General features: G+C 50.9%; 1 protein-coding gene across 2 annotated transcripts in view; it reads left to right on the top strand.

Moving 5' to 3' along the window:
- The window catches only part of LOC102372299 (zinc finger protein 271-like), a 10,863-nt gene extending 1,581 nt beyond the window's left edge, over positions 1 to 9,282 (top strand). For both annotated transcript variants that reach the window (XM_025203378.1, XM_025203379.1), the window contains exon 2: positions 1,797 to 9,282. In XM_025203378.1, coding sequence (XP_025059163.1) covers positions 1,943 to 4,717 — 2,775 coding nt within the window. In that variant the 5' untranslated portion in view covers positions 1,797 to 1,942 and the 3' untranslated portion in view covers positions 4,718 to 9,282. The remainder of the gene's footprint in view (positions 1 to 1,796) is intronic.
- The last annotated feature ends 2,704 nt before the right edge of the window (positions 9,283 to 11,986 follow it).

Below are 11,986 nucleotides of genomic sequence, written 5' to 3' on the forward strand. Positions count from 1 at the left end.
AGGGGCTGGTTTCCCTTCACTAATGTATCTGATGCATCTAGCCCAGTGATTCTCAAGAGGGTGTTGAAGCACCCTGAGGTGGCATGAGACCTTTTAAGGGTGCCGCTGAGTGCTGCACAATACTAGCACCATTAGGTGTGCAACCCTCTGCGTGTGATTCACAAGACGAACTCTGAGATTTCAAGTAGGAATCCATAGTGTCCACGACATTGTGCCCTGCCGGGGTCTTTCTGAGTCGAATCGCTCTCCAGAGTCAAGAACTGATCTTGCGAGGTCTCTTCCGGCCCTAAATTTCTGTAAATGAACAAGTGAAAGCTATGAACTGGCATTTCTTGAAGGAAGACTTCAGCCTTAGAAAAGATTGAGAACCACTGATCTAAGAGGATAAGAGCCTACTACTGCTGGTGAATGGGATGACTCCTCCAGCTCCTGCTCTGAGCAGAGGGAGGGGAAGGGGAAAGGGGTCAGTCCCCCATCCCCCGTCCGGGCTCTGTCTTTTTTATCAGCTGGTAAGTCTGAACCTCACTTAGCTTCCCACCTAGCTTGCAGGAGGGAGGAGGAATTAGCTGTCCTCTGTGTCCGAGAAGCCAGTGGCCCTCAGATACCCCAGCCTCCCCCAGACTCCTCCACCTTTGCTTTGAATCACTTGGGTGCCTGCTGTGAGGCTGCTTTTAGCCAGACTGGGCATAGCGGGGGCGTAAGTGCTAGTTTCATTTCTGCTTACTGTGGGTTGTGCTTGCGGCTGAGAGAGAGACCCGGGCTTCTGGCCATTGCTCTCGCTTGCTGCCTGCTGTTGCTAGACTTCGGGGGGTTTTTGGTGTGCGTTAAAAACAAACTCGCAGGCAGAAGGGTGTGACGAAAAGCACGGGAGCTCTGAGATGAAGCTCATCACGCCACGCAGGTCTATTAGGGTCGGGGGTCTGCAGTGTTCTTACTGCAAGAAGTGGCATGGGGCCATTTGGACTAGCATGCCTTGCATGCTTGCCACTAAGATATGCTGCTGCTGGGTTCCTTGCTGTGGCATGTGATGAGAAAGAAGGCTAATGAAGAGGAAGCCGTGCCATGCAATCCTCCCCAGGCCTCTGTGCTGCTGCGCCGGCCAGATGAATAGTCACGCAGAGGTGAATAGAGAATGGGTCGCTCAGCAAGGAGGGGGGCATACACAGCTGGAGTTGTTCCATGGAGGCAGCTTCACCTGGGGTTACAGCATATGCCCTCCTATGGCCCCTGGGAAGTGAATCCTTTGGCCCATCCAGCTGCATGCTACCTATTTCACCTTTGCATACCACCACGCATGCAGCAGGACTGCTAGTCCCAGGGGCACAGGCAGCCCAGTGCGTCCCAGCCCTCCTGTCTCAAACAGCCTCATGACACCACTCCCGTCTGCAGCGTGGGGAGCAGGTGCAGGTGCAGCGCTCTCACGTCCCATCCGTAAGGAGGGACTTGAGGTAGCAGTGCTTGGTCCTGCACAATCACCGTCCCAAAGGGCCCGCGTGGGGTCAGTGCTTACTTCTTTGAAACAAGTGCTTGGCTACAATGCTGCCATAGCAGTGCACAGCAAGAGAAATCGCAGCCTGGTGCATTTCCCTCCTATAAAAACTGGGGCAGTAGAAGCCCGTTCGAGCGCTCCCGTAGGATCCCGACTGTTCGCAATAGTTCGGTTATAGTCAAATTGAAAACAAACAGGTTCCTTCATTAAATATACCGAACTAAATGTACAACCACAGCCCTGACTCTTCTTCGCCCATCTGCCTTCGAAACAGCATTTGACTGATTCTCTCTTTTTTTCCACCCAGCGATTTAAGGATCCATGAAAAGAAGCAAGAACTGTTCTCCAAACGCGGGCAATGAAAACAGACGTCGGCACTTCCGTTGGGTCCCAAACCCCTTCGAGCCATGGCAGGCCAAGAGAGTTGGAGGCCACGGTAAGAAAGACCCTTGAATGAACTCCCTGCCAGCTGAGGCCAAGTTTCCAAGAAACCAAAGGATGGAGAACCCGACGGTGATTAAGCTGGAGCTCACTGAGGTGGAAGATCTGATCAGACACCCCCGGGAGAGGTCGTTCACCTGCACTATTTGTGGGGACAGTTTTAACCATAAGGGTGTTCTGGCCGCACATCAAAAGACCCACAAGGAGGAGGTGCTGGCAGATGGGTATAAGCGGGACAGAAGCATTGACCCAGCAGCTCAGCCGATGGCCCAGCAGGTCGTGAAAATGGAAGAGGAGAGCAGCAAGGACATCCAAAATCCAACTGGAGACCTCTCAGTGTCTCAGGAAGCTGCAAGGAAGGAGAAGCCCCACTCCTGCCCTGAATGTGAGAAGAGCTTTAAGATGAAGGTGGACCTCACCAAGCATCTCAGGACTCACACAGGGGAGAGACCCTTCCCATGCACCGATTGCGGCAAGAGGTTCATCACCAAGTCGCAGCTGAAGGAGCACCAGAGAATCCACACCGGGGAAAGGCCGTATCCTTGCCCAGACTGCGGGAAGAGCTTCACCCAGAAGTCGCAGCTCATTGTCCACCGCCGAATCCACACCGGCGAGAAACCCTATCCGTGCGGCAGCTGCCAGAAGAGCTTCGCCGACAAGTCTCAGCTGGTCGCCCATTGCCGCATCCACACCGACGACCGCCCCTTCCAATGCGGGCTCTGCACCAGGGCTTTCCGCCAGAAGATCACCCTGATCAAACATCAGAGGGTGCACAGCGGGGACGGGGCACGCCGGCGTAGCGGTCCCGGGTCCCTTGCCAGCGACGCGTCGCGGCTCATCGTGCCTGAGTCCACGCCGGACGGGGGGAGGATATTCCGGTGCAGCACGTGTCGGAAAGCATTCAAGAAGAAGTCCATCCTGGTGACCCACCAGCGAATCCACACTGGGGAGGAGCCGTATCGCTGCAGCGAGTGCCAGAAGGGCTTCCGCCAAAAGATCCACCTCATCCGCCATCAAAGGACCCACGCCCGCGTGCATGCCCATGTCTGCGCCCAGTGCGGGGGCAGCTTCAGCAGCAAAGGGGAGATGCTGCGGCACCAGAAATGCCACCACTCAAGTGAGGGGCCCCACACGTGCAGCGAGTGTGGGAAGAGCTTTAGCCAGAAGGTGGGCCTCACAGCCCACCAAAGGGTCCATGACAGGGAGAAGGGGGCTTTTAAGGGGAGTCCCAGTGAGGCAGGAGCTCACGGGGGCACAGAAGGGAAGCCCCCTGCCAAAAACGGGGCAGGTGGTGGCCACCAGGTGGACTCCTCTGCAGCGGTGCCACGGAAAGGTGAGGTTTACACGTGTGCCCAGTGCGGCAAGACGTTCACTAAGAAAGGCAACTTGGCCAACCACCAGCGGGCCCACGCGGAGGAGCGGGTGCACCGGTGCAGCGTCTGCAGCAAGGCGTTCAGCAAGCGGGGGGAGCTGACCAAGCACGAGCGCATCCACACCGGGGAGAAGCCCTACGCGTGCGGGCCGTGCGGCAAGCGCTTCACCCAGCGCACCCAGCTGGTCACCCACCAGCGCATCCACACGGGTGAGAAGCCCTACCCGTGTGCCGACTGCGGCAAGCGCTTCATTGACAAGTCCCGGCTCACCGTGCACCGGCGCATCCACACTGGGGACCGCCCCTTCCCCTGCGCCGTCTGCGGCAGAGGCTTTCGCCAGAAGATCGCACTGGTCAAGCACCACCAGGTGCATGAGAGGGCCAAGCTGGATGGGCACCCTGAGGGCGAGCGGGCTGCGAGCACCCCTGAGGACAGTGGCGGCAAGGAGCATGGGTGCAGCCAGTGCGGCAAATGCTTCAGCACAAAGGAGAACCTAGCCAGCCACCAGCGGCTCCACGCGGCCGAGAGGCCCTTCGGGTGCGAGGAGTGTGGGAAGAGCTTCACGCAGAAGGCACAGCTGGTAGTGCACCGACGCATCCACACGGGCGAGCGCCCTTTCCCGTGCGCCGACTGCCCCAAGAGCTTCATCGACAAGTCCCGTCTCATCGTGCACCGCCGGACGCACACGGGTGAGCGTCCCTTCCAGTGCGCCGCCTGCGGGAGGGCTTTCACCCAGAAGATCGCCCTCACCACCCACCAGAGGGTCCACACCCGGGAGCACAAGCCAGCCCAGGAGCTCTACAAGTACTCCAAGTGCGGGAAGAACTACAAGGCTGAGCCCGGGGAGGAGTGGCCGTTCCCCTGCCTGGTGTGCGGCCGCGGCTTCCGCAAGGAAATCGCCCTCATCACCCACCAGCGGGTCCACACCAAGTACGAGCCCAACCGGTGCAACAAGTGCGGGCACGTCTTCCCCGACCGGGCCCAGCTGCTCCTGCACCAGCCCTCCCATGCCAAGGACCGGCCTTTTAAATGCGACACCTGCGGGAAGGACTTCAAGAGGAAAGAGATCCTCATCACCCACCAGCGAATCCACACGGGTGAGGCACCGTTTAAGTGTGCCCAGTGCAGCAAAAGTTTCTCCCAGAAAGCCAACCTCATGAAGCACCAGCTGACCCATGCACGCCGGGGTCCCTTCATCTGCTCGGACTGTGGGCAGAGCTACACCACGGTGGGGCACTTCAAAAGGCACCAGAGGAACCACCTGAAGAAGAAGGACCCTCCTGCGGATGGGAAGGATGCGGCAGAGAGGCCCAACGCGGGCGGGGAGCAGCAGACGGGCGAGCACAACGGGCCCGTCATCGTGGTGAAGACGGAGGTCAATGCAGACGGCTACGAGATCCTGCCGGTCCCATGATGACTGGTCCCTAGCAGAGCAAGATGTGCTTACAAAAATGTCATCCAGTAGCTCATGCAGGAAAGGGAGCCCAGAGCCCACTCCCGGCGCTGCCAACCCAGAGCGACCTAAAGTCAAGCCAACCTGAAAACAAGGGCACGGTTGGCGTCAACCCATGAGGTTTCAGGACAAAAGAACAATGCGCTGGGGGTTGTCCTTATTTGCCTTCTGGCTTAGGAGCCTTCAGGGGATCGTGCTTACAATTTTTCTCTGCCCCCGCGTGGGAGAGAAGCTGACTTATTTTTTTTAATGAAATCTGTGATTTCTGATATATACACTTGACTCCAGGAGCTGGAGATTTAAGGGAGGGAAAAACACCAAATATTATGAGAGTCAGCAACACTGACTCTGCCCATGGGCTTCAGTGGAAGCTGGATAAGAGCCCATACCCTAGCACTCAGCTGCGGACACCAGAAGCACTAATTCGTATTCAGCCTGCCCTCCTGAGTCCCAGGTAGACTCTGGGACTGCATCCTTCATTCCACAGAGCAATAGAGAGAGGAAGACAACACCAAGGGACCCCATAAGGGTGGACCCCCGGGCTCATGCAGAGCCCTATTGAAATTAGTGAGGCTCTATAGGGGATGCAGATGTTCTCAAGTGTGGACCACGTTGCAGGAGTGGGGCCCTGGAAAAAGAGCACCTGCTAGAAGCTGACTGTTTTTTTCAAAGTCTGATGCTCTCGATGATCACACTTTAAAAAAAACTCCTGCATGGTTTTTATTTCACGCTGGGATCACTGACGTTATTTTATTTTTTTTAATAAAGGCAGGTCACTGCAGACACAGCTTCCACGCAATGCTATGGTTGGGAATTGAAACAGCTGTTCCTCAGCCTGTGCCTTCTTCCAGGTTACTTCTGGGGTGTGCCAAGGTGTAAACCTGGAGTAACGCAGGGGGAAAGCAGGCCCGAGATGCTTCAGACCCTCAGCAATATATGAGTGAGTGGAATGATGTTGTTGGAAACAGGCCAACTGATACCATGCAGCATCTGCTCCATGATTCCCACCCTAAACATAGCTCTGGCACTCCTGCACCTAGCCATTTTACTGTCATTTTACTGAGTATGGGGTGTACTCAAGGGAGCATTGCTAGGGCTGCTGGAAGGCCCTGCAACTTGTCTTCTCTGCCTTGCATTTGAATTCCTAACCCTAGCATTGCACTGACATGCATAAAACCCCTTGGACAAGGAACTACGTGGCACAGTCCTGAGACCCTGTAGTTCCAACAGTGCAATCCTAGAGGAGTGATGCTGCCCAGCCTGCCAACCCCAGAGCATATGCAAGGAGGGGTTGCTTATCCCCACCCCGCGCTCTTCCCCTTCATGGTTTCAGGTCTTGCTGAGCACCTATCCTTCCATTGCCGTCTAGTCCTATGGATTAATGCTGCTGAGATTGCTAGGTAAAGCCAGTGTTTCCTAGCTCCATCCGTCTCAGCTGAACATGAGCCCACGAAAACCCACTGAGTCCCCGCAACATGGAGGAGCTTCTTTCCACTCCGGGCTGAAGGGAGCAGTGGTATATCAAACGCATTCCTCATCTTTTTGTCAACTTTGGGCCATCCCAATGGATATTCTGCTCTCACCATCATCCCCCGTGCAGTGGAGATGGTGGAAGAGGTCACGGTGGTTTGGGAAATAGTCCTGTCTTCCGCTGTCTCATGTTAAAAGTGTTAGGACTTGCATGAGAGGCAGGATCTTTATTCCTTAAGAGTTCACATACTCCCCTCCTGAAGTCATCATGCATCAACGGGGTTAGAGGGAATGTCCCAAGGGACATTTGCTTCCAGGGACTCTTCCACAGCTGCATACATGCCAAGAGAGTTCCCCGGTATCCCTAAAATGTTCCTTTAAATTCCTTCCAAATCACACCAGCATCATGAAGCACAGGATCCCGTGGTTGGAAGGGACCTCTAAGGTCTTCTTGTCCAACCCCCAGTGGTCCAGCTGTGCGGCGAACATCATTTTAAGCACATGAACCATCTTAGAGGGGCTTAAGAGTTAGACAAGCATGAAAGCATTTGCAGGGTCAAGGCCTCAATAATACGTCTCCTTCCTTAGTATTAGCAGCCTTGATTTCTTCGTAGACTTATGGTACCTGCCATTCTTCTGCCTGTAGCTAATGCTGCTCTTTCAGCCTCTGCAAAAAGTCAGTTTTATTCTGCTAACCGTGGCAAAGAGCTCTGCCGTCACAGGGGACTCAAGATGGTGAAATTATTAATTGCTGTAGTCAATGGTCCATTGTAAAAGGACATACCCCAGGCCAGGTTTTAAATGATTTTCCCTGGTAGCCTGTGCAATGTCTGCCTAATTCCAGAGCTTGCTAACAAATTTAAAAATCATTCCCTTCCCTTTTATTCAGTCCCAACGCAGGGAAATTGGCAACAGAACGTCTCGATAGCAAGCCAAGGGTGTCAGTGGCAACCCAAACACCTGACACGTCCATGCAAAGATATAACATATTGAAACAACAAGATGTTTTCCAGAATTTGGGGGGTGTAAAAGCAACTTTCTGTGCCAAATATTCTTCAACCAAAAACACTTGATTGGCTCTATTGTGCTTCTCAGTTTGTAATGTAGAGATGCAGAGTTATCTCATATCTCCTGGAGCCTCAGTAAGCAATCCCCCTACCTGTTAAGCCAAATCTCTGGGCACCACAACAGTAGGAATAAGTTATCCAAAAACTGTAACCTGTTTTCTTCCCTTCTATAATGAAGTCTGACTTCTATAATTGGGTTAGCATCTTGCAAAGACTCCCCAGTTGCCACGAATATATTCAAGTTACAGAGCGTTTGGGAACTGCTCATTTGGCGCGTGTGATTGATCACAAATCACATGGGATAACGTGCTCTGATCAGAATAACGAGTTTGTTTCCGAACAGGAGAGAAACCAAATGATGCAGAGCAAATGTTTGCAAACATGGGGCACGCAAATAAGGAACGGGCACTTCCCAAACATCAGTAATCACAAAAACCCAATCATACCCATCCCTCTTCGTGAACTCTGTTGAGGGATTTTTTTTGTCAGCTCCAGCAAAGTGTGACTTCAGGAGGGACGAATTAACAGAAGCAGATGAATTCTTAAGAAAGCAAAGAGGCTGTTTTCCTGCAAATGTTGCTAGGGGTGGCAACACCACCAAAAGCAGAAGGGCTATTTTTTAAAGACACCTGCAGGAGTATGCTCAGAGGTTTCTGTGAGGTTTGTGGGATCATTTAAGCCACATTGGCAACTACATTTGAGAAACGGGCCTCGTTCTAAAGAAATAAGTTTTATTTGGGGGAGGAGGGAGGAATGCATGGGTGCAACACCGTAAGGTGAAAGTATCCAGAGACAGGACTTCTAGTAAATAGGACAACAGCAAAAATAAGGTCTCACTCCTGCCAAATAGCATCCGTACAGATCAGACCTGTCATAGTCTTCTAAACTCCCCAGCTGCTGGGAACAGATTCACTGGAGTGGTTAGCAACCACCACGACTTGCATCGATTGCTCTTCTTGAGCTCCTGAAAAGGACAGCAGGATCTCACCGTGCCTTGACTTACAAAAGTGGCCTACCTGTGTTGTACAGGCTCACTCTTTCGCAAATGGTTTGTAGTATCAGTAGTTCGCACAAGAACATAGCCTTCTTTTTACAGGTCACCAGCCTGCACGCAAAGGAAGAAGAGGGACGAGCGCTGCAACGTTGCTAACGTTGCCGAAAAGGCTCTTTTGGTTTGCAGTGCTAACGAACTACTCCGCATTATCGCTAGCCCTGTTGGTATCGGAAAGGAGACGTCTACACCAGGGCAGGAGCATATGCCAGGAGAGGCCGAAGCATGTCCCATGCCATGCAAGCGCCATCCATCAGCATCTACAGGCATGCTCTCAACCCGGATATTTGCTGGCAAAGCTGTTCCAGGCTTAGGCCCCGTGACTGCTTTCAGGTTCCCAGGAGACTGGGAACTTGAGAGCAGCCTCAGAGGTGTGTGGGGCATGCTGAGGCCTGGTTTGCCCGGGACCTGCTGCCACCCTTGTGTAGAGAAGCCCCTTGAAGAAAAGGTGAAGTTGGCTGAGACTGGGAGATAGATTTTCAGCTTTGTGAAGAGGCCAGTATAGTTCACAGAGAGTGTGTGTGTGTGTGTGTGTGTGTGTGTGTGTGTGTGTGTGTGTGTGTGTGTGTGTGTGTGTGCGTGTGTGTGTCAGGAGGGTGTTCAAATTCCCTGATACATTTTTAAGTCTTTATTTATTATAATCCAGATTGTATCACTGAAGAATATTAATGAACTAGCGAGAACTGTGGACCTCACCTGGGAACGCACTTCTTCTCTCCAAAATCTAACGTACGAGTCGGTGGTCTTACTTGTCGTTCTTTCCTAGGTTTCTTTTTATAAAAAAAATTAATAAATTAAGTTTTTCCCGTAATTCTTTTTAAACAAGTCATTTCCTTCCATGCATACTCTGGGCGACACGCAACGCAATCCTTATACTTATCTACCTCTAGCCTAGATTTTTACTGGATTCTTCTGATTTGCTTCTCATTTTTGGAATAAAAGGCTTTACTAAACTAATATGTGCCATCTCATTGCCGTACTTTAGTTGGCTTAAGCTGGACTGAGATGGGGGGAGTGAGGTTTGAAGACAGGCACGTGGGCCTGTGGGTCTTTGCCTGGAATCCCAGCTGTATAATAGAGCTGAACAGAGCTTCTTGCCAGATGGAGGCTCATTATAGTGACCCTGAGCAGATCATGCAACCTCTCTGAGCCTCTGCTTACAAATCTGGAAAATGGGTTTAATACTTGCCCATGGTGCCATGGTAGTAATGCTGTTTTGCAGGTGACAAGGACCATGCAAGGAAGGAACAAAAATGAAACGAGATGATTGGCTAGGCTGTAGTACTGTTGAACGGGATCTGGGGGCTATAGGAGATTGCATACTGAATACATCAACACTGAAATACTGTTGCAAAAGGAGTATTTTAATAGCATGCTGGGAGGTATTAATAAAAATGTCATATACAAGTCGCAGCAAGGCAAGTTTAGGTTGGATATTAGGAAAAACTTTCTCACAAGGTGATAAAGCACTGGAACGGGTTACCTAAAGAGGTGGCAAAATCTTCATCCTTGGAGGTTTTTAAGCCTCGGCTGGGATGATGTAGTTGGGGCTGGTCCTGCTTTGAGCAGGGGTTGGACTAGATGTGACCTCCTGAGGTCCCTGCCAACCCTCATTTTCTATGACTCTAAGTCAAGGGAAGCAATTCTTTCACTGTATTCTGTACTTGATGAGACCTTATCTGGAGTACTATGTCCAGTTTCGGGCACCATGCTTAAGAGAAAGAGGTGGGAACAAAGTGAAAGAGTCCAGAGGAAAGAAAAAGAAAAAAAAAAAGAAAAAGCCATTCAACACCCAGAAAACATGATATATGAGGCAACATGGAAGCACAGGGCTTATTTCACCTAAACGAGAGAAAACTGATGGTGTTTTGATAACTGTCTTGAAATGCAAAAGCAGTGGTTTGTAAACTGGATGGCAATCCATTATTCGCTACGTCCCTAAGGGACAGAACAAGTAGCAGAGGGCTTACATTATAAATAGGGAGATTTAGATTGGATATTAGGAGGAACAGATTCCCTAGAGAGGCTGTGAAATCTTTTCTTACTGGAAGATCTCAAAAGCAGGTTAAAAAACACTTGGCCAGGATGGTTTAGACATGGAGGATCCTGCCCTGAGCAGGGGGTTGGAGTAGATGACCTCCTGAGGGCTCTTCTTGCCCTACATAGCTAATATTTGATGCAAGTGTGAAGCACAATTATTTTACTCCTCAGTTTTTCTTTAATGCCACACAGGGTGCATCTACATGTGCATTAATGTGCCTTTTCTAATGTGCATTTAATTTAGTACCTTTATGTACTAAATTAATGCACATTAGGCTGCACTAATGCACAGTAGCACATTTACATGCTTTTTTAGTGACACAATGCACAGTAGACTATTTTGCTGCACATTTGTATAACATCACTGTTTTTTTTGCTTTAATGCGCAGTTTAATAATCTACTGCGTATTAAAGCGCACATGTAGATGCACCCACTGATAAGCATGTGACAGCAGTGGGAGTCTTTCACAGCACATCTGGAACAGGATCAGATTAGTCATCATCAGCAAACTAAGAAGGGAAACATTAGTATTCAGTGTTAGACCAGGTTGGGAACTTTGGTGGGGAGGGGGATGAAAAGGGGAGCTGACCAAAATGGCAGGTTTCAATTTGGAAAAACTTGAAGGAAGAAAGATTCAGTTTTGCTAATGCTTTGTCAGTTTGCCTTTGGGTGAACCAAAGTGTTTTGCCTCGAGTCAGCTCAGCATCAATTTGTCTTTGCTACAGGAGCTGAGCGTCAGATGCCTCACCTGTCCATTCTCCTCTGGGAACTAAGATGCCTGGCTGAACTTATTGCCAGGTAGCCTTGCAGTCTTTCCTCAGGTTTGCTTGCCCTACAGGGTCCTGCAATCGCACTACTGACTGCCAGTCCAACAACCTGTTCACTAGGCCACGCATGCTCCGTGTGCTGGAGCTCGGCTCTGGTCCCAAGGGGCACCATATTCAGAGTCTTGTGCGGATATTAAGCATGCAAACTGCTATGCACTTATCTAAAGCAAAGTGCAATTCCTCCTTCACCCTCCATCTGGCAGCGGTGTCTAGATCTGAGCCAGAAAGATGGCATGGCTATGCAGGCACAGTGCCCCAGACAGCACCATCTGGAAGCTTGCTTACCTGCTCCCATTACACATGCAGCAAATGCAAAACTGAGGCCGTGAAGCTGCTCCATGAGCACCAGACACAGGTCTCAAGTGGGACATGTCACTGCCCCACTTCTTGATGTGGTGTGTGGAGAGGTGGGAAAAGATATCTTTCCAAATGCTACCTTGAGGAACACCCTGGAAACCCTACAGACCTATCCAACATGGGCAAGGAGGTTATTTTCGTGTCTTCCTTTCTTGCCATTCAAAGCAAAGCCATTACATTCCCGGGTCTGTGTGGAAGATCAAGTGTTCCTGGAGAGGTTAGTTCCTTTCCTATCTGCATGATCAAAATGATGTAAAGACTTTTCCTTCATGCATCAAGATGGGGTTTCATAAGCAACAAACCACATTAAGTCGAATGAAATAGCTCACCAGCTTCCCTTGATTCCAGGGAATTAGTACAATTAATCCGTGGGCATTAGAGTCCAGCAGGGCTTTGCTCTGTAGACATCATATGTAT

The sequence above is a fragment of the Alligator sinensis genome, unplaced genomic scaffold (genome assembly GCF_000455745.1).
Source record: "Alligator sinensis unplaced genomic scaffold, ASM45574v1 scaffold885_1, whole genome shotgun sequence".
Lineage (NCBI taxonomy): Eukaryota > Metazoa > Chordata > Crocodylia > Alligatoridae > Alligator > Alligator sinensis.